Genomic DNA, 26,744 nt, shown 5'->3' with positions numbered 1-26,744 from the left:
ACCTTCGCTGTCCATGGATAATATAATAAAATAATGTTTTATAACCCACAGTGTGCACTCTTAGATCAGATGTGTTAAAAACAACAAATTAGTGTTAGTTTACAGAATATTGATAATTATTGTTAAATTATTAGGTCACAAACCCATAATACACTGTGGCATGGGTTACTCTATGAAATAATAAATGAATAAGTACATCTACTGCTGAATTTTAGTAATGATTTCTTGTTGATCTTTTAGTATGAGGCGGTGGACTTTTCCAAGATAAGCAAAGAAAACAGATGTAGCAAACAGACTTAACAAAGACAACAGCACGTATGTGTCATGATCCTGTCAGCCCTGTATGTCTTTTTGCCTTGTTTCATGTGACAGGATCATGGCAGCCCTTATTGTTGTCTTGTTTGCGTGACAGCATTCTGCTCTAAAGATCAAGAACACAAAAATATTAATGATCTCATATTCATCTTGTACAGTTCAAGATTATTAATAGTTATGTTATTGTATAAACTTATTTTAATATCTCTTTTTGATTTTCTTACATTTCAATTCATTTACAGTACTGACATTTTTAAATTAACATTTTATCTCTTCAGTTCAGTTGCTGACTAGACAACAGCAAAAACAAGCAAAATTTCATCAAATAACAGAATTTGATTTATGAAGTAGCCTATTACTCACAAAAATGCATTGACTTTTACTTGAATTTAATGTTACTGTTGAAGCCATCTGTTAAAGCATGAAAAATAAATGTACTTTGAATCTGCAAATTTGAGTCATGTGGGTTTATTATCAGTAATGAACTAATGAAGGTAATCATTCACACACACACACACACACACACACACACACACACACACACACACACACACACACACACACACACACACACACACACACAGTTATATATGTTATAAAAATTGTTATAAATGTTCATCCTTGTTTTCAGATGCCTGTGATCTTACATTGGATCCAAACACAGCAAACACAGCTCATACTGTCTGAAGACAACAGAAAGGTGACATGTGTGAATGTGGAGCAGTCGTATCCTGATCATCCAGACAGATTTGAGTGTTATCCTCAGGTTTTCTGTAGAGAGCCTCTGACTGGACGCTGTTACTGGGAGGTTGAATGGACAGGCTGGGGTGTTTTTATATCAGTTTCATATAAAAACATCCGCAGAAAAGAAAGGAGGGATGACAGCGTGTTTGGATTCAATAAAAAGTCATGGAGCCTGCACTGTTCTGATCGTTGTATACGTGCCCGTCATGATAGTAAGGGAACAATGGTATCTGCTTCCTCACCTCCATCTAATAGAATAGGAGTTTGTCTGGACTGGTCAGCCGGCACTTTGTCCTTCTACAGCGTCTCTGATACACAAACACTCACACACTTACACACATTCAACACAACATTCACACAACCTCTATATGCTGGATTTAATGTTTATTTGGCTTCTTCAGTGTCTCTCTAAAACAACACAGTGACTGACTGAAAGAAATACACAGACTTGATCTGAAATCAGAAAATCATGATGTGGTAGACAGACAGACAGACAGACAGACAGACAGACTTTACTGATAACTACTCACCAGAGTACTAGGACTCAATGTCCCACAATGCTTTGATTTTTGTCCATTTTCAATCACACGTTCTATGCATTACCTGTACTATTTAACCTGTTAAACCTCACTCACTCCTCATGAAGTATTGTTTGACCTGGCTGCAATTCTGAGCATTCTAGTCTATTATCTTGTTTCTTTTTTCTGTGTTTTTTATATTTATATCTCTTGAGTGTTTTGTTTTGCCTTCACTCTGTATTATTATTGTTTGCTGCCTGCCTCAACCCGATGCCTTTTTTATGACAACAATATTTGGATTTACCCGCTACTCTACATGGCATGTCTACAAATACATACGTAATAAATATACAAATTTAACAGAACATTAAATGTATAAATAAAATCCAAATGAACAAAATATAATGTAATAATAGCAACTATATTGTATAAATTATGTATGTAAAGTTTATATTAATAAAATATTATAAAACATTGCTAGATGTAATGTAAATGAGTGGATGATCCAAGTTCCTATGATAGAGGTTAATGATACCTCTGCATGAAGTTAATAAAGTAAAATGGCAGCAACATGAATGACCTCCTAGTGCTACATGTTGCACCAGAACTGTGTTTCCAGCTTAGTGGCTTGGTTGCTAGATTTAGAATCTCTTTTTACATAAAAGTGCTTAGCAATAAACCTACTGAGTCTTTGACTCATTCAGATCTGAGTATACTGCCTTGCAATTCACGAGGTTTTGCTTTCCTGAGCCGGCGCCCATCTGCGTTCACTCTGGACAGGGAGTTGAGCAGCAACACATTCAGATCTGACTGTACAGAGATGACACGTGAATGAGCTGCACATTTACCAAACAGTGAGGAAATACTCGCTTATCTGTGTATTGGTTGTTCTTCATTTATTTAAATTTGAACTGGTCGGACACATAAACATGAACACAGCTCAGTTGCACAGCACACAGATAAAATCAGAAAATCTTTATTAGGCATTCGGCTATAAAAAAACATTTATGACCATTTAGAGATACTTTTAGAGAAAACTAAAACAGATTTGGGGTACCATGTGATGTGATAATGTGACTGGTATGCTAATTGGTACATGGTGTAATCAAACAACATTTAACAACTTTTCAAGCAGGCTTTAACTACTATCCACTGAAAATAGTTAAAAACAGATCTGATGGGGTGGAATGATGTATAGGGGTCCCCACTGCCCAGAGGGCCCCACGAAATCAAGAAGTTTTAATATACTGGCCCCCATTATGTTAATAATATATAGTATATTATTTATACTGTATTCATGGGCGGAACCATTATAAGTGGGTGGGACAGGACCCACCCATGGGCGTCGGAACCATTATAAGTGGGTGGGACAGGACCCACTCACTTTTTAAGACCAATGATAATGGACCCACCCACTTTTTCTCTAATTTAGCGCATTTGTCTGTTAACTTATCAAGGCGCTGTTAGTCAAAATCCATTCCATTAGAACAGGGATCCTCAACCTTCGCGGACCCGTTTCAGCTTTTTAAAAAAATTTCGCGAAGGGAGGGATCGCTGAGTTGCTGTTTGAACAAAGTGCTGAAAAACATCCTTTGCGAAATGTATAACGTTTTAAACCAGGCCCGGATTGGCCATAGGGAGGACCGGGAGGATTCCCTGTGGGCCGGTCTGTTTTTTGGCCACGACGAGGGACGGAGTTGTCATGCCACCGGGTTGAAGGTTGCTGCTGCACTTATTTAGCCCCACTCGCGTAATATGCCGGCTTTAAAAATGTTAGCGCAAGACGCACGGGTTTCTTCTGCTTTTCAAAGCGCTCGCCTGTGAACACGAGTTTAGATTCAGATTTATATGTGAGTGCGCTTGCCGCGCGTCTAGATGCTCGACCTGATACGAACAGCCACTTAAAGGAAAATTAGATCAATCGTCATTTTAAAAAATCTAAGTCATACATGCAATAATAGTCATTATTATTCGTTATAAAAAAACTATTTGATGCAAAACTCATCAGTTTATTTAAACGTTTCATATGAATATCATGTTTTCTTAAGTAAAACAAGTCCATTAAATATTTGTTCTTTTATGTCACAAGGTATTTGGCAATGTACATGATCCAAGTCCTAAAAATTAAGATAAGTATTTTTTATTTTTCCACCCGTAACGAGTTTGCCTAACCAGTCTTAATAATTAAAGGTAAATTAACTTAGCTTGCTGTTCTTAAAGGCAGCTCAAACCTTAGTTCGGACTCGAGCCCCAAGTTCAAGAAACACGAAAAAACGGAGGAGATGAGGAGGAGAGATATGAATTTCGTCTGTGCGCGGAGGCACGGAGACGTTTAGCATACGCTTTTAATGATAAATGACACATGTTCCTTTCAAACCTAAGTTAAAAGTGTATGCTACTCGTTAAAATATTATTACTGCAGTAAAATAGTTTATTTTGATTATGGTGGCATGATCGCTGGATAATTGTGAAGTTTTTTACAGAAGCCTGCAATTACTTTTTATGCGATTATTACAGAAATGAACGTCTTCACATATTAACATTATTTGCGAGGTACATTTGCAAATGATTCATAAAGTCATACCTCTGCAATTGTTTAATCGATTTTGTTTTAGAAGTACACATGCTCAAACTCTATGACAGCATTGTTTCCCGACGGATACCATTAAATAAATTTATCTAATTTCGTGGGGACCCACCCACTTTTCATTTGCTTCCGACGCCCATGACTGTATTAATACAATTTTTATGAAATCAAAGCAAAAAAATGCTATTTGGTGAAAAAAGTTTTCAAAATAACTAATTCTTTCCTCTCTAAAATGCAACAAGAGTTATTAAATTATACAGTTCAGTCAGTGATAAATGTCACAAGGTGACGATCTTTTTTTTCTTTTGGGCGGAACCAAAATTATGGAAGTGTTTCCGCCCAGACCGGAAAAGACGAACACCGGACTTCCGGTAAGCGCCGCAAGCGGGAAAATCTGCGAATTCGATGCACCTGTGCCTAGTTAGGAACAGCGGTTGGCGGTTGGAGGATACGCCAAGCAAGGCAGTACTTAAGGCCAAGTTTATTCACAGTTTGGGAAGCTTTTTGGGGTGTGTTTGAAGCGCTGTGTTGTGCCATTTGGTGCGCTGCTGTGGGCTGTCTAAAACTCTCTCTCTCTCAGGCTGAAGCCGTATGGTTGTGGAAGGCATCGCAAACCTTAAAGGTTGAAAAACACACGGAGTATTTGGTGAATTGAGACCAAGAGAAAACGGGGATTGAAACCGACATTGTTGTGAGTACCAAGTGCAAGTTGTAAATGCCTTGTGTAATGATCTAGCCGTATGTTAGATTCCTCCAGGAGAAAGAGGGCGGCCCTACCCCTATTATAGCGTGGTGGGTGAGCCGAGTGTACGTTTTACTGAAGCAGTCACAACGACGACACCACTAACTGGGCCGCATTATCCATCGCCAGATCTGACTGAAGTGAAGTAAAGGAAGACGGGAGTCCTTTTTTTGCACTGAGCGTGGTGGGCGGGTCTTTGTGCTGTGAAAACCTTTAAGTTTGACATGGTGTTGTATATTGCTGTGGGTTGCTGTATGTCTTGTCTGACAGACCCCCGCCTTCACGCACTTCGCTAAGGGAAGACCAAGAGGCTGCTGGCCTTAGCTTGACTTAACCCTGCATATGTTGTGAGCGTGTTTCAGATCTCAGAAAGTAGCATGGTGCCCCGGGACGATCCTTTCCCGCCTAGACATTTGGTGGGTGGTGCGAGCGACAACGAAGAGCTGGAGAAGCAGCAGCATTGTGAGTACGATTTGTGGCTATTACCATTCAATACTGTAAACTGTGCGAGTCTTATTGTTGCAGAGAGCGAGGTGAAGTGATTCTCATCGTCCCGTGGCCTTTACAAAGGGGCGCCCCTGTCCAGAGTTCGAACGCCTGACGGCAGCGAGGAAAGGGAAGCGCTCGGCCCGGTGAGACGTTGGGTTATCCCACCCCCCTGCCACCGCACAGCCGTCGAGAGGGTTCGTCCCCGACGCCACGTAGGGACGACTTACTCCATCAGACGTTTCGCCCGAGCGGATACCTGTGGAGGGAAGAACAGAGAAAGTAAATAACCTGAGGAGAGATCGAAGAAACCTGTACTTACGGTACGCTGTGTCCAGCAGAGAGGTGAGAGCCATTCAAAGCCAATTGACTGTGCTCCTGTGTCCAAGTGGATACCTGTGAAGGAAAGAACAGAGAAAGTGAATAACCTGAGGAGAGATCGAAGAAACCTGTACTTACGGTACGCTGTGTCCAGCAGAGAGGTGAGAGCCATTCAAAGCCAATTAACTGTGCTTCTGTGTCTAAGTTGATACCTGTGAAGGAAAGAACAGAGAAAGTGAATAACCTGAGGAGAGATCGAAGAAACCTGTACTTACGGTACGCTGTGTCCAGCAGAGAGGTGAGAGCCATTCAAAGCCAATTAACTGTGCTTCTGTGTCTAAGTTGATACCTGTGAAGGAAAGAACAGAGAAAGTGAATAACCTGAGGAGAGGTCGAAGAAACCTGTACTTACGGTACGCTGTGTCCAGCAGAGAGGTGAGAACCATTCCAAGCCGATTAACTGTGCTTTGTGCCTAAGTTGTTACCTGTGGAGAAGAAAGAGGAAATATTGAGTGATTCAACGAAACATTGTGAAAGTGCGAGGAAGAGCCCACACCAGGGAGACCCAGGTACGCAGCCTAAATAAAAATCCACAACACTCATTCACTTTTGATTCTGCCTCCAGGAGGACAAAGGAGCGCGCCACGGATAGTACAGACCAGGTTGGAGCCTGAGTCTCACGCCCCCCCTGGTCCTCAGTGTCCTGGACATTCCGTTGCCCCTTGTTCCCTGTCCGTGGCCCACCTGGAGGGCAGAGACAGACATTAGTTTTAATTCCCCCCTCCCCATTTCCCAAGAACATTTTAAATATTTATTAAATCAATAAAGAATTAATTTTATACTTACCTGCCCTTGCTGTTGTCTGGTCATTGGGTTGGCTTTGGGGACCTCCTCGAGGTGGAAGTTGAAGAGGGGCGTGGCTTTAGCCTATTGACAGCCAGCCCCTCGATGTGACATAAACATCAGAGGGAACCAATGAAATTGTAAGTCTTGTAAACAGAACCAATCGGTAAGGCTGACATTTGTAGTCTGATTTATGGTCTGTAGCTACGCTGTAGGTTGTGTAGCCTGACGACAACCTCTCTTAAAAATATCAACGCATCCATTCTAAGCGGACTGCAAGCGCTGTGATTGGTCCGCTAGAACCCCTCCTGTCAGGTCAAAAATATCTGCAGACCATTTCTTCATAAGGCATTTTTGCTTGCGATGGTAAATGCAAAAGTGTTGTTGCCACTGCTGCAACTTATGGCACTTTTCCATTGCATAGTACCCCACGGTTTAGTTTGGGTTAGGTCAGGTCAGCTTACCTCACTTTAGCTTGGTTAGCTCTTCCATCAAGTTTAGTAACACTTTGGAGTGGGAGGGATTATAGGGGGAGATCATACAAGGGAGGGATTATAGTGGGAGATCATACAATTGAGAGCATTGTTGTACATTCCCATACATTTATTTATTTCTCAGTCTACCACAAAATTAATATTGGCCACCACAAATAAATGTTTGCACATCTTGTTTATCACTAGCTCTGTCTCTCATGACAGTTTCTGTACAAACACCCGTGCCGTCAGTCGACACGCTCTATTTTTGTTATACACTTATGTTTTGGTTTTGAAGCTCTTTTAAACAATGTAAATGTATCTGAGATTACATAAAGCTAAAGAAATGTACCATATAATAATTTGCAAGGTAACTTCTTGTTAGGAAATACAGCTATAATGAGTACAATATTTGTGTGTTCTCCTTTAACAGTCTTCAGTCTACCTCTGTGTCCCGCCCACTTCTGTGATTGACAGCCTACATGCTGCTGCTACGACTGCAGCTTCACTACAGATACAGCTTCTCAAACTGTCTTTTAAGCACATAGTGTATTTATTTATGTCAAACAATCTCGCAGGCACAACATTAACCACTAAATGAAGCATATAAATGAATCAGAGGTGAACACAGACATATTATTCTCAACTAGTCTGTACAAACACTGCAATAGCTTAATGTTAAACACTTCAGGTCATGTGCTTGATGGTTTAAAAGGCGATAAATCAAACTCCTGGACTTACTGACCAAAGGCAATGAAGCTTTGATAAGTATTCTAACTTTGCCATCTCATCGTGTTTAAAATGTTAGGTTTCTTCAACCCATCTAAAGGTAATGAAGCTGTTGAGACTCACTTCTTAGTCTTCATCAACAGAAACACCAGCAACACAAGCACCGCCATGTCAACCAAGGATATGACCCTCTACAATACTGGCCAACATTTACCCATTTCACATTATATTTGTACATCCATGTAAGCTGGTATTTCCCAAGGCTATTTGATCATAGAGAATGAACTTTAGTGAGGCTATGCAATTTCACTTAAAACTTAAATTCCTCTGTCCTTGGGTCTTTTCCTTGCATCATTCCCTCACATTCTAGGGAGGTGGAGTTAAGACGTAAGGACAAGAAACAATGATACACAAATAAGAACTGAAAGACATCCACAGACTGTGAGGAGCGAGCAGGAAATGGAAAACCTGGAGTGGATCTCTAGTGGACTGATAACAGAATGATTTCAGTGGGAATTGGGAATCAAATCCACTCATACATGCTGAGGTTCTTGTGTCCCAAATATAATAAATATTATCTGTAATTTAAAGAAAACATAAGTTCAAAATTAACTAACTTCATAAGCTGGCTATAACCTCTACTAAGGTAAACATGAAGGTAAATGTAGTCAAGATCTGTTGTTGAATCTTCTGCTATTCTAAAAAGTTTGATGTATGTAAGTCTGTGTTTTAAATTTACAGGTAAAAGGTAAAAGTGAAACAGCGTTATAATGTTTAGTTTGACAAGCTGAAGTCAACAATTATCATTTCCTGAAAGTTTAACTCACTGACATTTACTAAAAAACAAGAAATAGACACACTATTCTCAGAAGGGTGCTGGCAGGAACTGAGATTTTTCTTCACAATGACAGGAACTGAGATCAGCAGATCATTTAACAAGAGCTAAAACTAACAGCTAAAAACCACTGATGCATGGACAGAGAACTGCACAACAACGTGTTTGTATGCATGTTTTTATTGTTTTATTATATGCAACTTGAAAATAAAATATTTTAATTTTAATTATTGTTAGTTAAAAACAGTGATGTGTTACTGATTTTACTGTAAAGAGGCAGATCTGAAAAATGAATTTAGTGTCACAGTCAAACTAACATTGTGTTTTTATCAGCAATAAGAAAAGTTCTTGTTTAATGTTTTGTAGCTGATATATGTGAGTTTCTACAAAGAGAAATCATGAACTTCAGACTCTCATCACTGATCCTGCTGTTACACATTCAAGGTATGAAACACAGTTTGTTATTATACTGAAATACTTCAATTCATTATATATTTTTTTAAAAGTGTGTCAGATTTTAAACTAGTTTAGTCTCATTTAATTTACATCGCTGTACTCCAAAGGCTGGATTCTCCATTTGGATCAGTCTCTAAAATGTTTAAAGTGAGTTTGTATATTTAAAACCGAACTTAGAGATTTATGTTTTAGAACAAAATTGATGAATCTGAGTTCATATCCTTATAGGACTGTTTGAATCTCTCATCTCGCTCTGTAATTTTAATGAAGTTAAATACAGATAAGCTAGAAATATTATTAATGTTACTGTTACGTTTTTTTTTCAGGGTCCCTAACATTGGATAACTTTAATGTAACCTGTGATAAACTGAATATTTGTGCTGTAAGGGGGGGACTGGTGATGGTGAGGTGCGTTTACTCAAATATCAACATCAAAACTGGGTTCTGGTTCAGTCAGAAACAGAGAACAAACTGGAGAAACAAAGATGAACCTGAAGATTTGACTTTAGATTCAGATTACTCAGGACGAGTGAATCAGAGGATCACTAAAGATTACTCACGACTCACAATAAGAGATTCGAGAGAGAGAGACAGTGGAGAATATCAGCTCATGATGATTATGAAGGATGGAGTTAAACATCTCAGCTCAGTCACAGTCAATCTAACAGTCACAGGTACATTTACATTCTCATCAGTCCAGTTAAACTCTTTTCATTTCTCATCTAATGTAAGATTTTGATTATTTAGGTTTACAGGTGAAGATGAATCCTGAATCTACAGGACAGCGAGTAAAACTGAGCTGTGATTCCTCCTGCCCTTTAACATCTGAATATAATTACCGCTGGTACAAGAATGGACAACATTTAACATTTAACCAAAGCATATTTGTGTCATCCAGTGAAAACACTGACAGTTATTCCTGCATTGAGTCTGTTTCAGTTCCCTCTTCATCTGTGTGTGAGTCTGACATTTACACAATATTTAAATTAATTATATATTAAATTAGCAGTTTTCTTGTTGATTCATATACAGTATGAGTGTGTTTGTAATTGATTGTGAATGTTACAGCAGTATTTTGTGACTCTTTCAGGTCTTTCTAACAGTAGCTGTTGGGGTGTGACTTACACCTCTAGAAGAGTTTGTGCTTTAGTGGGATCAACAGTAAATATTCACTCTTCATACTCACATCCCACTGGATATACAGTAGAGAAAACATACTGGCATTTGGAATACAGTCATTTGGATCTGCGTGAGGATCATCAGTTTGCTGGTCGTGTGGAATTAGTGGGAAACACACTGAGAATCAAAGACGTCAACACAAGAGACGCTGGAAGATATCAGTTCAGGTTCATCACTAACACATCAAAAGAAGTTTCTGGGTATTCTGGAGTCGCTCTTATTGTTACAGGTAACTGCTCATAATAAACTCTCTGTAGTGCAGCACTCATTATACTGAAGCATTATAGCTTGAGTAGGAGTCTGATATCAACACGACTGTGATTAGAGGTTTAGGTAATGCTTTATCAATTGAGCTAAATCAAAAATATGAGGCCCAACTTTGAAAAGTAGTTGATGTTTTATGAAATTTCAGATACACGTGTGATAAGCAGTCCAGACCCTGTGATAGATGGAGAAAAAGTGATATTAAGCTGTTCAACTAAATGCACTCTGGATAACAAACATACTTACATCTGGTATAAGAATGGACAACAGGTAACAGATGGATTGACATTATTAAACAAGCTGTACCTGGACTCAATCAACAGTGAGGAGCTACAAGAGTATTCCTGTACTGTAAGAGGTAACACAACATCTCATCATACATCTGACTTTACTCTTACACTGTGAAAAAATAAACAGTTGGATCAACTTAAAAAAAATAACTTTTAATAAACTTGTTTTAGTTACCAACTGAAGTAACTACAGTCGGCAATTCTGACTACAAAATTCTGTCGGCAAAAAAGCTACAGTCGGCAATTCTGGAGGATTGAGATGATTTCAAATGTTTTCAATTTTTATGCCCCTCCCACACTACCACCTAGCAACCTCATATTGAGCTCGTCCTCATCAGTGCGTGTTTAAGCATACTTAGATTACTTACATAACACTCAGAAATACAATAAATGGTTGATAAAGCACAATTACCTGTCAAGAAGAAATGTGTCAAGCTCTGCATCCAGCTAGAACCCTTTAAAAGCTCATAGATCCCTCCACCTTTCAAATGCTGGTCCAATATTGATCCTAGTTTTATTACCGGCACGGTCGCTTTCTATCTTCGTTTCCTTCTTTTCCTTGGTTGTTTTCTTTTCATTGGTTGTTCTCCTAGCTCTGGTTGTTAGCCAAGAAATCGGAAGTTTGTTAGTGAATGTTCTCTCCGCCATCAAGCTGCGTTCAATATAAGGTGGATTCATGTGATATTAGGCTTGTTTGACTTCAAGCAGCGCCACAAGAACCGATCTTGCCGACTGCAACTTTAAGTAGATCTAACGTTTCACTTGTTACAGTGTAAATGATAAAATAGATAGTTTCAATCCTTGATGCTGATTGGTTTATTGTCAGCTATGACATCATCGCTGAGCTACTTTCAGTCTCACTGTGCAGCACTCATAGCTGATCATTAATATTGAAGTGAGATGCTACAAAATTACAGCTTCTGCAGGTTTCAAAGTCAGGTGTCAGTGTGCCGCGTTGTTTTGTGTATCATCATTACTGGAGAAACCCCTAAAAAAGAAGATGAGGAAACACAATCAAGGTGGATTTATTATTTTCTAACACAAGCTTTACTTTAAATGTACTAACACAACCAAAAGTGAAAGTGTTTTAGCGCTGCCAGTGGCACTGAACGTCATAGCACATCACTCAGAACTTTTGTGTTATTTTGAAAATATGCACACAGCTGTCATGATGGTTATTTGCTGAGTAGCGCTGTGATAACGGCTGCAGTGAGACTGAAATCTGAGAATCACAGAAAAGTCAAATTCTGAATGTTCTGCCTTTTCTGAATATAACTGAGTTTGTGTCTTTTTTTCAGATACGATGGACAAAACAAATGCTTAAATACATAAAACTGTATGATACTGATTAAAACAAGGCTTGTCTTTCTGAAGGTTTGCTACTATAATGTTTTAATAAAGCTTTTTTGTACCTGCCTTTCAGAGATATGACACACCCTGAACTTGTGGACTTCCTCAGAGTCGACACGTTGATGACATTATTTAGTGCAGACTTTAGGGACCCTTGCACACAAGGGCACACCAGAGCCGTGTTTTGGAACAGAATCGAGCGTCATGCCGAAAATAAGAAGAGAAGTTGCCCATCAGTGTGTCTGATGTAAATGAGCTTTTTTATTAAACTGTCACAGTCCCAGATTGTCTGCCAACCTTTAAGCTCATTTACACCCTGCTTATTTTTAGACCCACATGAGTTGCATTAGAAAGTCTGAAAGGAAGTTTTCATCAGCTCAATTTAATACTTTTTATAGGTTTTAAATGAATTACATTAATTTCTTAATAGTTTCTCCAAATACCAATTTAGAAAATATAAAACATATGCAGATTATTAGCTCAGTTTATTAGTAATGAAAGGAACAGGTTTATAAAAATATAAAACATAATCTGTCCCGTGAATCGAGTTGAGACTGTTTCTCAAGAATAAGAGCACTAGCAGTAAAAAGATGAAGATTAATGATTAGATTTTTTTCTGCTGAAAACATAAAAGATGAAGTAAAGATAAGAGACATCTTTTACAGGACTCAGCAATAATTAACAGCTATAAATTAACTTTTAATATAATAGTATGTAATAGTTGTCAAAATATGTAAAGTCCATGAAATGCTTTCCTTCTTCTTATGCTATAAAAAGTGTCAAAAAGAGTTTCTTTAACATCCGCTTGAGTACGAGAAAATGAGATAATATCATTAAATGATCTACTACAACTGCTCATAATAATGCTGTATTTACACATTTATAAGGACTAAAGTGATGCTATTGATCATACGAGCTTTTACCGTTTTTGTTTTATTTATCTTTTGTTAAACAATAATTAAATAACATTTAAAAAAATTAAAAAGGAAATTAAAAAGCCGTGTCATGAAGTGATGTTTATGTTGTGAATTTTACACTTGTTTTTGAGGTTGTCTCTGATATGATGTGTTTTACTTACCAGTCTAATCTAGTATTAAACTGAAGCTGGTAAAAACTGGTTTTCTGGGCTGAGATGTCTATCACACAGTCTCATCCTGTTTAAGTGGGTGGTTTGTGGCAAAGCCGATCAAGTTTTTATGCTGATTCAAGAACCCGACACTCATTTTTAATCTGTCTTAAGAATTTTAAAAAATATATTTGTGTTATGTATCCGTCGTCTGATTGGTCTGACTGCTCTTTCGCAAGGGCTTCTGGGTTGGTAAAGTGCACAAAGCCTGCTGCAGACAGCATCAAGGGGGCAAAGGGGGCGCTGATGAGCACACTTCGAAGTGTAAAAATTACAGATGTGAAACCCTACGAACTCGTAGACTAAGTGAGCGCACACAATTTACTAAATATGTTACTATCAGCTCCATTTAACATTTTTGTTAACAAGTTTTACAATTTCAGAGAAACAATTACATTCAGTTTCCCCAAAAGTTCAATGTAAATATAAAAATTTATATAAATAATAATATATTATATTAATATCAATTTATTAGTAATGAAAGGAACAGGTTTATAAAAATATAAAACATAATCTGTCCTGTGAATCGAGTTGAGACTGTTACTCAAGAATAAGAGCACTAGCAGTAAAAAGATGAAGATTAATGATTAGATTTTTTTCTGCTGAAAACATAAAAGATGAAGTAAAGATAAGAGACATCTTTTACAGGCAGTGGCGTCTATATGCTTGTTGTATCTCACAGTAAGTTTGTTTCTGCAATATGAAAATAAGAGTTATGTGATTCCCATTATAAATCCAGACAATGAACAACTTACAACATTCATTGCTGGTGTTTGTTAGTTCAGTTTGTTAGATCAGTCTGAATCGTAATCTAATGCTTCACTTTTTTTTCTTGTTTAGTTTTTTTTGTAAGATCAGACTGAAGTTGCAGTAGTGTATAAATTACATTGTTTTAAATACATCATATAAGGAATTTGCAAGCAAAGGATAGATCTGAGAGGGGCTTGAAAATATTTTTCTGTACAAAAGGAGGCCGGTGGAAAAAGTTTGGGAACTACTAGCTTAAGGTTAAACCAAGACCTTTATTTTTAAAGGGAATAATTCTGTATCGGCACTATTTTTTTAAACCAAGACTTTCTGTCTTATACTGTACCAAACTGTAAAAAAATTGTGTTATGTTAGGAAGTTCAAAATAAAATAAATGTTTTTATATGTCCAACTTAATTCTATATACTCAATATTACTGTCGTGCAATTCAAATGAAAACCCTTCAGTCAATGTTGGGTCATGGGGGGGCTCCAGTTTCTTGGACTTTTCTTAGGGCCCCAAAAATTATAAACACAACACTGTTTACAGGACTCTCCTACAAATAACAGCTACATGTAAAGATAAGAATAGTTGTCAGATTATGTAAAATTCAAGCATGTTATGAAATGCTTTCCTTCTTCTTATGCTATGAAAAGTGTCAAAAAGTGAAGGAGAGTCTTTCTTTAACATCCGCTTGATTACGATAATCAGATCATTAAATGATCTACCACAACTTCAGATATTGACACAACTTTACAAACCGGTTGAAGTCAGAGATCTCCACGAGCACGTATGTATACACATGTATATGTATTATGTTACAAAAAACAATCATGTTAGTTTTATTTTACTGTAATAACTGTCTGATGATTTGAGCGTCACAATGATCTTTTGTTTTCTCTCAGGAATAAGAAAAGAGTTTTGGGTCTTATGTGACTTTCTACAAAACTACATCATGAACTTCAGACTCTCATCATTGATCCTGCTGTTACACATTCAAGGTATGAACACTTTTGAATAGATGACACACTGTAAAAAGTAAAACATTGCTGTTTTTCATTTGATATCATTTTTTTCATTCCAATAGCCTAAAATTATTAGATTGTTAAGTAAAATTAAATTTAGTAATTTGTATGTGTCTTTCAATCTATTTTCTTAGATTGATCCAATATAAAATTATAATATAATAATGAAATTCAAATTATACATTCAATCAAAATATTTTCTTAGATTGATACAATATGAAATTATAACACAACAATGAAATTTAAATTATATATTCAATCAAACTATTTTCTTAGACTGAAACAATATAAAATTATAACATAACAATGAAATTCAAGTTATACATTCAATCAAACTATTTTCTAAGATTGATACAATATAAAATTATAACAACAGTGAAATTCAAATGGTACATTCGATCAAACTATTTTCTTAGATTGATACAATATAATATTATAACATAACAATGAAATTCATATTATACATTCGATCAAACGACTTTATTAGATTAAGGACGGTTTGCGCATGCGCACAGGTGAAAACGCAAGAGAGTTCTGGGAGAGACCGAACGCAGAAGTTGTGATGGACGGTTATCTGCTTAACAGCGCGAACAGGACACGTTTGTCAGGTAAGGAGGAATTAACAATAATTACACATCTGCGTTCAGCACTAACACTATCATTTTTATAAGGTTACTAGTTCAGTTTTTATAAGGTGACTGGCACCGTTTTACCTAGGCTATAGCCAGGTTTACAGGCTAGCATGACCTATCTAGCATAATGTAATGGGGAAACTCATTCAGCATTTAAATACTTAAGTTAACGTCATATCATTTAAATAAACAGACACGCAGATTAGAAATTACTATAACGTAACTTTTTACATTAGCGGTATAGCGTTTACATTTGTATTCATGACTAACTAAGGCTTGAGTATTTTGCATTTCTCTGCTGACAACAATTAACGTTAAACGAATTACCTCAATATGTGATACGCTGAGTTTCCCGCTCGGAGAAACTTTGTCATACTGGCTCTACTCCGGGCGCTCAATGAACGTGGATTTTATATGTTTTAAAGTTGCGAAGGCGGAAATGAATGTGAGGGAAATTAATTTACACTTTGAAACCGTAAAACTGATTAATGTTTGTGTCACAAGCCAGGGGCTGGCCGCTAATGCTTAAGCCACGCCCCTTCTAAACTTCCACCTCGAGGAGGTCCCCAAAACCAACCCAATGACCAGACAACAACGAGTACAGGTAAGTATAAAATATTCTTTATTTATTTAAATAGCTAAAATATACGGGGACTTGGGGAAAGGGGAATTAAAACTAAAGTCAGGATCTGTCCTCCGGGGGGGGGGGGGTTTCGTCGGGGAACGGGCTCCCGCCTCTGGTTCCCTCTGCCCGTGGCGCGCTCCTCTTCCTTCCTGGAGGCAGAATGAAATCACAGTGAGTGTTGGTATAGACTTTTCCGGTCAGTGTACCTTTAACAACGCACGGCGGTTCGCCGCCTATCTCCCACGGCTCCTTGCTCGTTGACCCACTCTTCCTCCTTATTCTCTCTCTCTCCACAGACTCTGCTGGGACACAGGGGCACAGTGAATCGGTTCCAAGGTTTTCTCTCACCTCTATGCTGGTTACAGCTTCTAGGTAGGTATGGCTCTCTCTCCACAGCTCAATATCTCAGTGTTCGCACTGGCTCTCTTTCTCTCCACAGACGACTGCTGGGATACAAGGACACAGTGAATCGAGTTCTAGGTTTTCTCTCACCTCTGTGCTGGTTACAGCTTCTAGGTAGGTATGGCTCTCTCCACAGCTCAATATCTCAGTGCTCGCGCTGGCTCTCTTTCTCTCCACAGACGACTGCTGGGATACAAGGATACAGTGAATCGACTTCAAGGTTTCCTCTCACCTCTGTGCTGGTTACAGCTTCTAGGTAGGTGTGGCTCTCTTCACAGCTCAATATCTCAGTGTTCACGCTGACTCTCTTTCTCTCCACAGACGACTGCTGGGATACAAGGATACAGTGAATCGACTTCAAGGTTTTCTCTCACCTCTGTGCTGGTTACAGCTTCTAGGTAGGTATGGCTCTCTCCACAGCTCAATATCTCAGTGCTCGCGCTGGCTCTCTTTCTCTCCACAGACGACTGCTGGGATACAAGGATACAGTGAATCGACTTCAAGGTTTTCTCTCACCTCTGTGCTGGTTACAGCTTCTAGGTAGGTATGGCTCTCTCCACAGCTCAATATCTCAGTGCTCGCGCTGGCTCTCTTTCTCTCCACAGACGACTGCTGGGATACAAGGATACAGTGAATCGACTTCAAGGTTTTCTCTCACCTCTGTGCTGGTTACAGCTTCTAGGTAGGTATGGCTCTCTTCACAGCTCAATATCTCAGTGCTCGCGCTGGCTCTCTTTCTCTCCACAGACGACTGCTGGGATACAAGGATACAGTGAATCGACTTCAAGGTTTTCTCTCACCTCTGTACTGGTTACAGCTTCTAGGTAGGTACGGCTCTCTCCACAGCTCACTATCTCACAGACGGCTACGGGTGGCGGCTTAACGCTGGCTGACTATGCAATGCGTCGATTGGGCAGTGGTTTACAATGGGACGCCAGAGACCAAGACCCACTCGGCGTTCTTGTTGGTTGACAGAGGGGCGAGAACGTCACGCCGGCACACCGGGTCGAGCGCTGCCCTTTCCTCGAGACCCGATGGTCAATCGAAAACTGGACCGGGGCGCCCTTTCGTCGAGACCTCGGGCCGGCGGATCTCGTTCGCCTCTACTCTGTAGTGATGAAAAAGACACAGGTAAAGCAACAACAATAAATGTGGTACTCACGCACACCACCAATCGCACAATCCTTCACCGCCACTCTGTAATACTGTCAGACTGAAGCACACTACAGCATAATCGTACAGGTGTTCTCTAGCGCCGTTTTTCCTCTTCGTCGTCCCGGGACGAGTGACTGAAGGCAGGGTTACGTCAGACAAGACACAGCACTCTCACTGCAATACACAGCATTACACAGCACCACTTCAAGTGAAAATTTCTACATCCAAAAGACTCACCCACCACGCTCAGTGCACACAATGACACCCGCCTTCTTCCACTTTGCTCTAGGTGAGAATAGGGAGATGGTAGACGGCCTAGTGTTTGTTTATTGTCGTCAATGTAGCTGCTTACACAAAAACCCTTCGGCTCACCCACCACGCTGGTACAGGGGTAGGGCCCTCGTTCTCTCTTGAAAACACTCCAAACGATTGTATAAATCAACTGCATATAAAACACCTACTTCAAGTGATGTATTTACTCACAACTTCGGTCTCCCTTCGTCCTAGGTTGACTTCACGCTGCAATGACTCCAGATGCATAAACGAGGCGTTTCCAGCCACCAACACCACTTTTCCACAGGTGTGTACTCACAACAGTAAGTTTTCCTCTTCCTCCGTTTCTCTCATTCAGCGTCGGTATCTGTCTAATATTCCACCTATAAGGTCGTCGATGTCTTCCTTTGTATAGATCTATAATCCAAACGAGAGAGAGAGAGAGAGCAATACAGCGATCCAAAACAGCGTATCCGGCGAACCCTACTCTCCTGGTGTCGCTTTCGTCCAATCACCCGGCGCTCCTCTTAATAACTCCCAGCTGTGTGTAATTTGGCTGATTTCAGCGTTCGCGACGCTACCGGATGTCCGGTGTTTTCTCTTACCGGTCCGGGCGGAAACATCCGGGCGGAACCAAACTTTCCCAATTTTTGGTTCCGCCTAAAAGATCGTCACTCCTGTGACATTTGGATTTGAATTTTAGGGAAGCTGCTGCTTGTTCCTGGTGCTCTGCCCTCTGACTGACTGACAGCCTCCATTTCAGTAGGCTATATGAAGAAGTTGAACATACACCGGATGGCAGAAATGCCTTCACCCCAGTCTTCACTATCGTAATAGTATCGTTGTTTGTTGTTTACTGTATGTGGCAATATCTATGTTTTGTATTTGATTTACATTAGGTATTTGTTCTTATTCTTGTTCTTATTGTTCTTATGTTGTTATATTTTTGTACTGCTACATATGAAATTCAACTTGAAATGAACTGATTACTTGAACTGTCTGTTTGTTTTGCCAAAAAAGTCTGTAAAAACAGTGATTTTTAAAAAAAGATTTAATAAATATTTAAAAGAACGTTTCTATGACTCATTTTAATGTGTGTATATATATTGAGAGAATTTAAAAATTTTAGATTATGGCTATTATGAAGCCTTTCATATTATTTGCAATGAATACATATTTTAGATTGAAGAAAACTCAATTTAGATCAAGTCTGTTTAAAACAATTGTTTTAATTTAAGCCAATCTAAAATACTGATTTACACCAAATTCAGAAAAGAGTTTGAATGAAATGCAAAAAATTAGTTTGAACTGAATGGTTTCTGAACATTAGGTCAATGTAAAATCTTTATTGTGAATGGTTACTTCAATTTTATTAGGTTAATCCAATGTTTCACTTTTTACAGTGCAGTTTTGTGGTTGTTGGACATTTTGGAAAAGCATCAGTGTTGTTTACTGCATTAAGACAGTGATATAAGACAAGAGTCAGTACAAACTTTAAAGGAGTAGTCCACTTAAAAGATGGGGCCCATTGACTTAACATAGTATTTTTTTCCTACTATGAAAAATCAATGGACCCCATCTTTAAAGTGGACTACTCCTTTAATTATTCAAACAAGAAAATGTACAGCTGTCACCGGGGCAGTGCCCTTTCAAAAGTAAACTTTATTTCTACCTAAACAGTGCATATAAGTATCTCAAAGGTACATATTAATACATCTGAGGTATGTAAATACTTATTAGGACATAATATTTCTGACAGTGTAAGTAAAGACAAGCTGGAGATAACAACACTGAAATAAAACTTGAATTGGTAAAAACTATAAATGCATGAAATGGTAAATAATACAATTAACTGTTTCAAACGTGTATGAGATATTACCTGATAGTATAGAGAACAGAGAAAGAAAGAGAGACACCACTAGATACGTCTGTTTGTAATCGTATTGAAAAGCCTTCATGTAGTTGGAGCTGATGGTGTAGTGGGCAGCGCTCCAACATGTGGTGCTTTTGCACTTTTGGTGACCCGAGTTTGATTCCCGACTCGTGGTCATTTGCTGATCTCATACCCCTCTCTCCTCCCTGTACTTTCCTGTCCTCCCCTAAAAACACTATTGAATAAAGACAAAACTGGCCAAAAAATATAACAAATAAAAGCCTTCATGTAAACACCTAAATCAATACGATTGAGGTTGATCGGATGCAAATTTGTATCGTATTGAAGGGGTTGATGTTCTTACACATGTGTACTCTGCTAGTCTAGTAAGTTATAGTCAAGTTTACTGTTAAACATTCAAGTAGTTCCTGACATAGTTTTGTGTAGTCTTATTCTGTTTATCATCTGTCTTTGTTGGTGCCTTTAGGTGTTTTAGGCACCAATTGGATTTTCTTTTGTACCCAATAAACCTTGTACTGTATCTGTACATGCAAAGCCTGCATCTGGGTTCTCTCTCTCTTTCTCTCTCTCTCTCTCTCTCAGGGTAATACATTCCTATATTTTCTCTTCTATCAGTGATTACTGGTTGTGGTTTATATCAGCAACTCATTTGGAGAGTAATGTAATGACTTAGTTAATGCTGTTGGGTCAGTTTCCCAGACAGGATTTAGATTAATTCAGGACTAGGCTTTAGTTATTTAAGTAACTTTTACAAACATACCTTACACAAAAAAAAATACTGGTGTGCATCTTGAAATAAAACATTGGCACTGATAAGTTGATAGATAGTTAGTAACATTTTACAATAAAGTTGAATTTGTTAATATTATATATACATCAGCTAACTTCAGTAGGTCAGATTAAAAAGAAAAATGTATAAATAAACTCAGGTTATTTCAGGTTAATTTACATCATTGTTCTCTAGTCCAGGATTTTACATTACATTTACATTTACATTATACTGGGTTACGAATGTCAATAATATTTTATATTTATTTTCAGTGTCCCTATCATTGGATAACTTTAATGTAACCTGTGATGAACTGAATATTTGTGCTGTGAGAGGGAATGGGGTAACAGTGAGGTGCGATTACTCAAACATCAACATCACAACTGGATTCTGGTTCAGTCAGAAACAGAGAACAAACTGGAGAAACAAAGATGAACCTGAAGATTTGACTTTAGATTCAGATTACTCAGGACGAGTGAATCAAGAGATCAGTAAAAACAACTCACGACTCACAATAGATGATCTGATAGAGAGAGACAGTGGAGAATATCAGCTCATGATCATTATGAAGGATGGAGTTAAACATCTCAGCTCAGTCACAGTCAATCTAACAGTTTCAGGTACATTTACATTCTCATCAGTCCAGTTAAACTCTTTTCATTTCTCATCTAATGTAAGGTTTTGATTATTTAGGTTTACAGGTGAAGATGAATCCTGAATCTACAGGACAGCGAGTAAAACTGAGCTGTGATGCCTCCTGCCCTTTAACATCTGAATATGGTTACTTCTGGTACAAGAATGGAGAATATTTTACAGACAACCAAAACATATTTGTGTCATCCAGTGAAAACACTAACAGTTATTCCTGCATTGAGTCTGTTTCAGTTCCCTCTTCATCTGTGTGTGAGTCTGACATTTATAAAACATTTATATTAAAATGGAAGAACAAACTTTGCAGTTTTCTTGTTGATTCATATACAGTATGAGTGTGTTTGTAATTGATTGTGAATGTTACAGCAGAATTTTGTGACTCTTTCAGGTCTTTCTAACAGTAGCTGTTGGGGTGTGACTTACACCTCTAGAAGAGTTTGTGCTTTAGTGGGATCAACAGTAAATATTCACTCTTCATACTCACATCCCACTGGATATACAGTAGACAAAACATACTGGGATTACTATTATGAGAGGGAATTCAGAGATCTGCTTGAGGTTCATCAGTTTTCTGGTCGTGTGAAGTTTGTGGGAAACACACTGAGAATCAAAGACGTCAACACGAGTGACACTGGATTATATGAGTTCAGGATCATCACTAACACATCAGATGTAGTTTCTGGTCATCCTGGAGTATATCTTATTGTTACAGGTAACTGCTCATAATAAACTCTCTGTAAAGCTGCTTTCACTGATCAGATTTGTGAATATATTTATGCTACATATTTAGGGTCCTTACATTTTTTTTTTATCTTTTGTTAAATGATGAGTAGATTACATTTTAAATATTAAAATATCAATGCTATCAATCATTTGAGTTATTCATCTAAAATTTCATCTCGTCTGAACACTGTATGATGTTTGTATTGTGAATTTTACACTTTTTTAAGGTTGTCCATGTTGAAAATAATATGATGTGTTTTGTACTGCATATATGATGCTGCTGTATCTGAATGGCTTCATTAGTTGGACTATCCAGTTTACCAGCTTGCAAGCATGGTTGATCGAATGCTGGTAAATAGTGTAAATATGTTCGTCAAGCAGTCAGGCAAGCAGCAAACCAGCACTTACCAGTCTAATGCAGTATTAAAACTGAAGCTGGTATAAACTGGTTTTATGAGTTGTTACACGTTCTGTCTAAGTGTGCGATTTATGACAAACTTGCAAAGTTGCTCAAGACTTTATGTTGATGTTGAGGACACTCATCACAGAAGTCTTCAGATTTAAAACAAATACACTAATCAACATTTGACATTGATCAAAAAAGTTAATCAAAGTTGTTTTTAGACAAAAAGGTTTTGATCCAAATGTTGACTGTATATTTATGTTGCACTGGTGTGTTTGACAGATGCTTTTATTTAAAGCAATTTAAGCTGTGTTCACTTTATATATTTTATCTATGTGTGTGTTTGACTGCATGACCTTGCCATTGCTCACTTCCAGTGGTGAAGTCTAGATTTTTGTAGTGAGTATACTGTGATTTTTCCCTCTCACCCTTATGCTCACTCGTCCCAGAGCGACACCCCATAAGCACCACCACACTCACAGATGCATACAGTATGGTTCTTCATGTAACTAAGAGCATTCTGAAAGTGTAATCATAAACACATAAACTGAATGTGTTATCAACATGTCAGTTTATTATAAGAAAAAAAAAGATTTTAACAGCCAATGGGTATACAGCTGGGGAAACTGGACTGATTTTAGACTGGTTTAGTGTTAATCAACATCTAACTCTGGGACAAAAGTTACTCAACTGTTAATTAAAATTAAATTGAACGTAGATATGTGAAGGCTGAAGGCTGCTAAAAACCATCAGGATATAATCACAGGCTTTTTTTATTGCATTTGGAGCCTTACCTCCAGATAAAGTAATAAACTGGACTGATGATTTAAATGTTGTTTACTCACATGTACGTTGTTAACTCTGCAGCACTGCTCACTTAACATGGTCTGTTTGTTGACAGTGTCGCGTGAGCAGCTACACTGCAGGTTCGACTTCATATGGCGCTAAGCAGACCTCTTGGTGATGTCAAAGTACCGCGAGAGCGATTCAAAGCAGATTTCTCCATGTGATAACTGGAGTCTCTCGCGCGGTACTTTGCTGTCACTCGCCTGTGGCGCCACATCGGTCTGCTCCCCAGTCACTTTTGCGTCACTATAGTAATTTGATTTCATACAAATTCATACACCGATTGAATCACGCAGTTCGGCAGGAAGTATATAGCCTAATATGTATTTCAACCCGCTAAAGTAGCAAGTGTAGCATGCTACTGGTCAGTGTTTCACATCTATATTATGACTAAAAGTTAAAAAATGTCACAAAACCATGCTGTTACGCATCCTCGCATCCCTTTTTAGTGGGTATACGGAAATCCTTGACAATTTCTAGTGGGTATACGGCGTATACCTGCGTATCACGTAGACTACACCACTGCTCACATCATACTGAATTGAACTGAATCAAACATTTCAGGCCTAACTTTAAAAAGTAGTTGACGTGAACTTTGTTATATTAAATTTCAGATACACGAGTGATAAGCAGCCCAAACCCTGTAATAGATGGAGAAAAAGTGATATTAAGCTGTTCAACTGAATGTACTCTGGATAACAAATATACTTACATCTGGTATAAGAATGGACAACAGGTAACAGATGGATTGAGATTATTAAACAAGCTGTACCTGGACTCAATCAACAGAGAGGAGCTACAAGAGTATTCCTGTACTGTAAGAGGTAACACAACATCTCATCATACATCTGATGAAATTATATAAGAGATAGTTTCAGTCCTTGATGCTGATTGGTTTATTCACAGCTATGACATCATCACTGAGCTACTTTCAGTCTCACTGTGCAGCACTCATAGCTGATCATTAATATTGTAGCAGTTTTAGTTTATATGTTAAACACTTAAGCAATATCGCTCTCGGAGTTGTGTGATATAGCTCTATATCATCACGGCTGTGATTAGGCCAGAGGCACGAGGCCGAGTGCCGGAGGCAATCACAGCCGTGATGATATAGAGCTATATCACACGACTCCGAGAGCGATATTGCTTTTATACAACAGTTCGACAGCACACGTTTGAAAAAAGAAAACTAGAAAACAACAACGGAGTTATTTTAAAAGCCTCTTTGTTTGAGAACTACTTCTTCCGCCACGGATTTGAGGACGGCCAGAATGACAGGTAACACTTTCGGCTGCTTTGAATCTCATAACAACTCAATGGACGGAAAAGCTGTTTCTTTATATTACCGCTTCTTGGTCACAAAGTGTAGTTTTAAGATTAGTTCAGTCGAGAATGTATATGTATTATATTTAAATCTGCAGATTAGTAAAGATAGCGCCTGTTTGAACGTTTGCTTAGTGAGATTCGGTACGAATGAGAACCAGAGCATGAGCGGACGTCAGTGTTCACTCGCCCCGCTGACCACCGCCCTCTCTGGGCTATATCTCTGAAAGGGATTCCCCGGCTCTCATGTTGGCCTTGTTTGTTTATGATCGTCAAAATGAGATCAAATCAGCAGTATTTGGTGTCATGATCAAACTATTACTTGTTTTTTTATTCATATTTAGTGTCTTTTGTGTTGTTATTGTTTTGGCGCGAAGTAAAAGTTAATAAAACTATACTTGTATAACGTTACTATTGCTTTCCCATTTATTCTTAACGTGATACGAGCACTCGATTATTATTAGGGGTCAAGCCCCGAAGGGGCGTAGAACCCTATTGTTATTGTTAGTTTTCTTATTAGGGGTCAAGCCCCGAAGGGGCGAAGACCCCTATTGTATCCGTTAGTTTTCTTTTTATAATAATAATAATTATTATTATTAGTTATTCTTCTTCCGCCATTGCGGTCTATGGCAGCCAGTGTTGGGTGTAACGCGTTACAAAGTAACGCGTTACTGTAATAATATTACTTTTTTCAGTAACTAGTAGTGTAACGCATTACCCGTCTGAAAATGGTAATATTATTACAGTTTTCCCGAGCTAGTTACTTGCGTTACATTCGCCAGTAGCACCTTCATCACACAAAGGCACACAACACAGAGAACAAAAGGGAAGTGGAGGAGGGCGTGAATGGAACAGTGATTGGTCTAAGTTTGGCATGAGGTATCATTTACCATCACCGATTGGTCGACACCCGGCAGCCGGCAGCAGAGCGGCACACTCAAAGACAGATCGGGAAAATGGAAGCGTCAACAACGGCAAGCTTTTTTTCAGAGGAAGGTTCGCTAGTTTCGACGGGAGGAGATTCAGTCATTATTTTATTATGTTCAACGGAAGGAAAATAACTTGACGGTGAAGTGCACACTCTTTAATGTTTCTCCGAACGCTGTGCCCCACGTCCGGTAGCGGGTAAGGAAGCCAGCAGTAATTTTTATGTTGTATTAAAATGTGGTGTATTTACGGTGGGTTTTCTCGCCGTGGAGACCTTGATGAATGTGAGGTTATGCCACGGTCTCCCGGCGCTCATTTCATTGTTTGTTTGTATGTAAAAAGGGGTTGCGTGCAGGTTGTTTATCCCATCAATTTTGTATATCAATTTTACCGTAATTGACGAAGGCTGTGTCTTTAGCTTGAGTGATTTTAATGATATTTATTGAATTGATTGTGTATTTATTACTTTGCGGTGTTAAATTGATATATTTATATGTTTGGGTGTTGGATGAATTTGCTGTGCATTGCTGTGTATAGTGGGTGGGTAAATAATGTGCACTAACATCATGGTATCCCCCTGCTAAGAATACAGAACTCTTGGAAGTCTTAATCAGGAAATAATTTATTGTGAACCGTCATTATTTTATCAGCTGTCCATTTAAAGGTGTCCATCTAAAAATAATTGCAACCTGTTGTCATCCCTGTATTTTGAATGAGTAAATTGTTATCAAATTTAATCTAATAAAATTGTAACTTTTTATTGATTTGGGAGTTTTGTGTTTGGATGTTTTCTTGGCCGTGGCTTGCCCAAATAAACATTCTTGCCCAGAAAAAAAATGTAACTAGTAATATAACTAGTAATATAACTAGTTACTTGCTCCAGGGAGTAATAAAGTAAAGTAAGGCATTACTATTTTTGAGAGTAATATGTAATAAGTAATATATTACTTTTTTGAGTAACTAACCCCAACACTGATGGCAGCCCATAGAACCGTACGTAGGAAAGTTATGAAATTTGGCATACTGATAAAGGACACTCCAATGTGTCCACACAGCCAATTTGGAGTCTCTATGTCTAACCCACTAGCGCC

At 38.4% G+C, this 26,744-nt stretch overlaps 2 protein-coding genes across 4 annotated transcripts in view; both read left to right on the top strand.

The window, feature by feature from the left end:
- Positions 1-24,131, top strand: part of LOC141363089 (uncharacterized) — a 29,487-nt gene extending 5,356 nt beyond the window's left edge. The window contains exons 1-3 of one of the 3 annotated variants that reach the window (XR_012368583.1): positions 10,323-10,457; positions 10,641-10,850; positions 12,081-12,193. Coding sequence is in view for 1 of the 3 variants with exons in the window: in XM_073865627.1 (XP_073721728.1) it covers positions 12,081-12,106 (26 nt within the window). In the remaining 2 variants the exon portion in view is untranslated. Of the gene's footprint in view, positions 1-10,316; positions 10,458-10,640; positions 10,851-12,080; positions 12,203-24,017 lie in introns of those variants that run through there. The other 2 variants (XR_012368584.1, XM_073865627.1) reach the window with 2 other exon arrangements.
- On the top strand, positions 8,622-10,050 carry LOC141363063 (uncharacterized). The gene is made up of 4 exons (XM_073865544.1): positions 8,622-8,760; positions 8,960-9,037; positions 9,376-9,723; positions 9,797-10,050. Exons 1-4 carry the CDS (start codon positions 8,727-8,729, stop codon positions 10,048-10,050), a joined length of 714 nt encoding a protein of 237 aa, XP_073721645.1. The 5' UTR covers positions 8,622-8,726.
- Positions 24,132-26,744: the final 2,613 nt, after the last annotated feature.

Source organism: Misgurnus anguillicaudatus, unplaced genomic scaffold (assembly GCF_027580225.2).
Source record: "Misgurnus anguillicaudatus unplaced genomic scaffold, ASM2758022v2 HiC_scaffold_32, whole genome shotgun sequence".
In the NCBI taxonomy this organism is placed as follows: Eukaryota; Metazoa; Chordata; class Actinopteri; order Cypriniformes; family Cobitidae; genus Misgurnus; species Misgurnus anguillicaudatus.
This window is presented reverse-complemented; position numbering and strand designations above follow the sequence as displayed.

Excerpts from the sequence above, each read along its gene's own strand:
- LOC141363063 (XM_073865544.1), top strand. The coding sequence starts at position 8,727 with ATGCATGGACAGAGAACTGCACAACAACGTGTTT. Across the intron at positions 8,761-8,959 it reads AACTGCACAACAACGTGTTT|CTGATATATGTGAGTTTCTA; the intron begins GTATGCATGTTT and ends AATGTTTTGTAG. Across the intron at positions 9,724-9,796 it reads AGTCAATCTAACAGTCACAG|GTTTACAGGTGAAGATGAAT; the intron begins GTACATTTACAT and ends TTGATTATTTAG.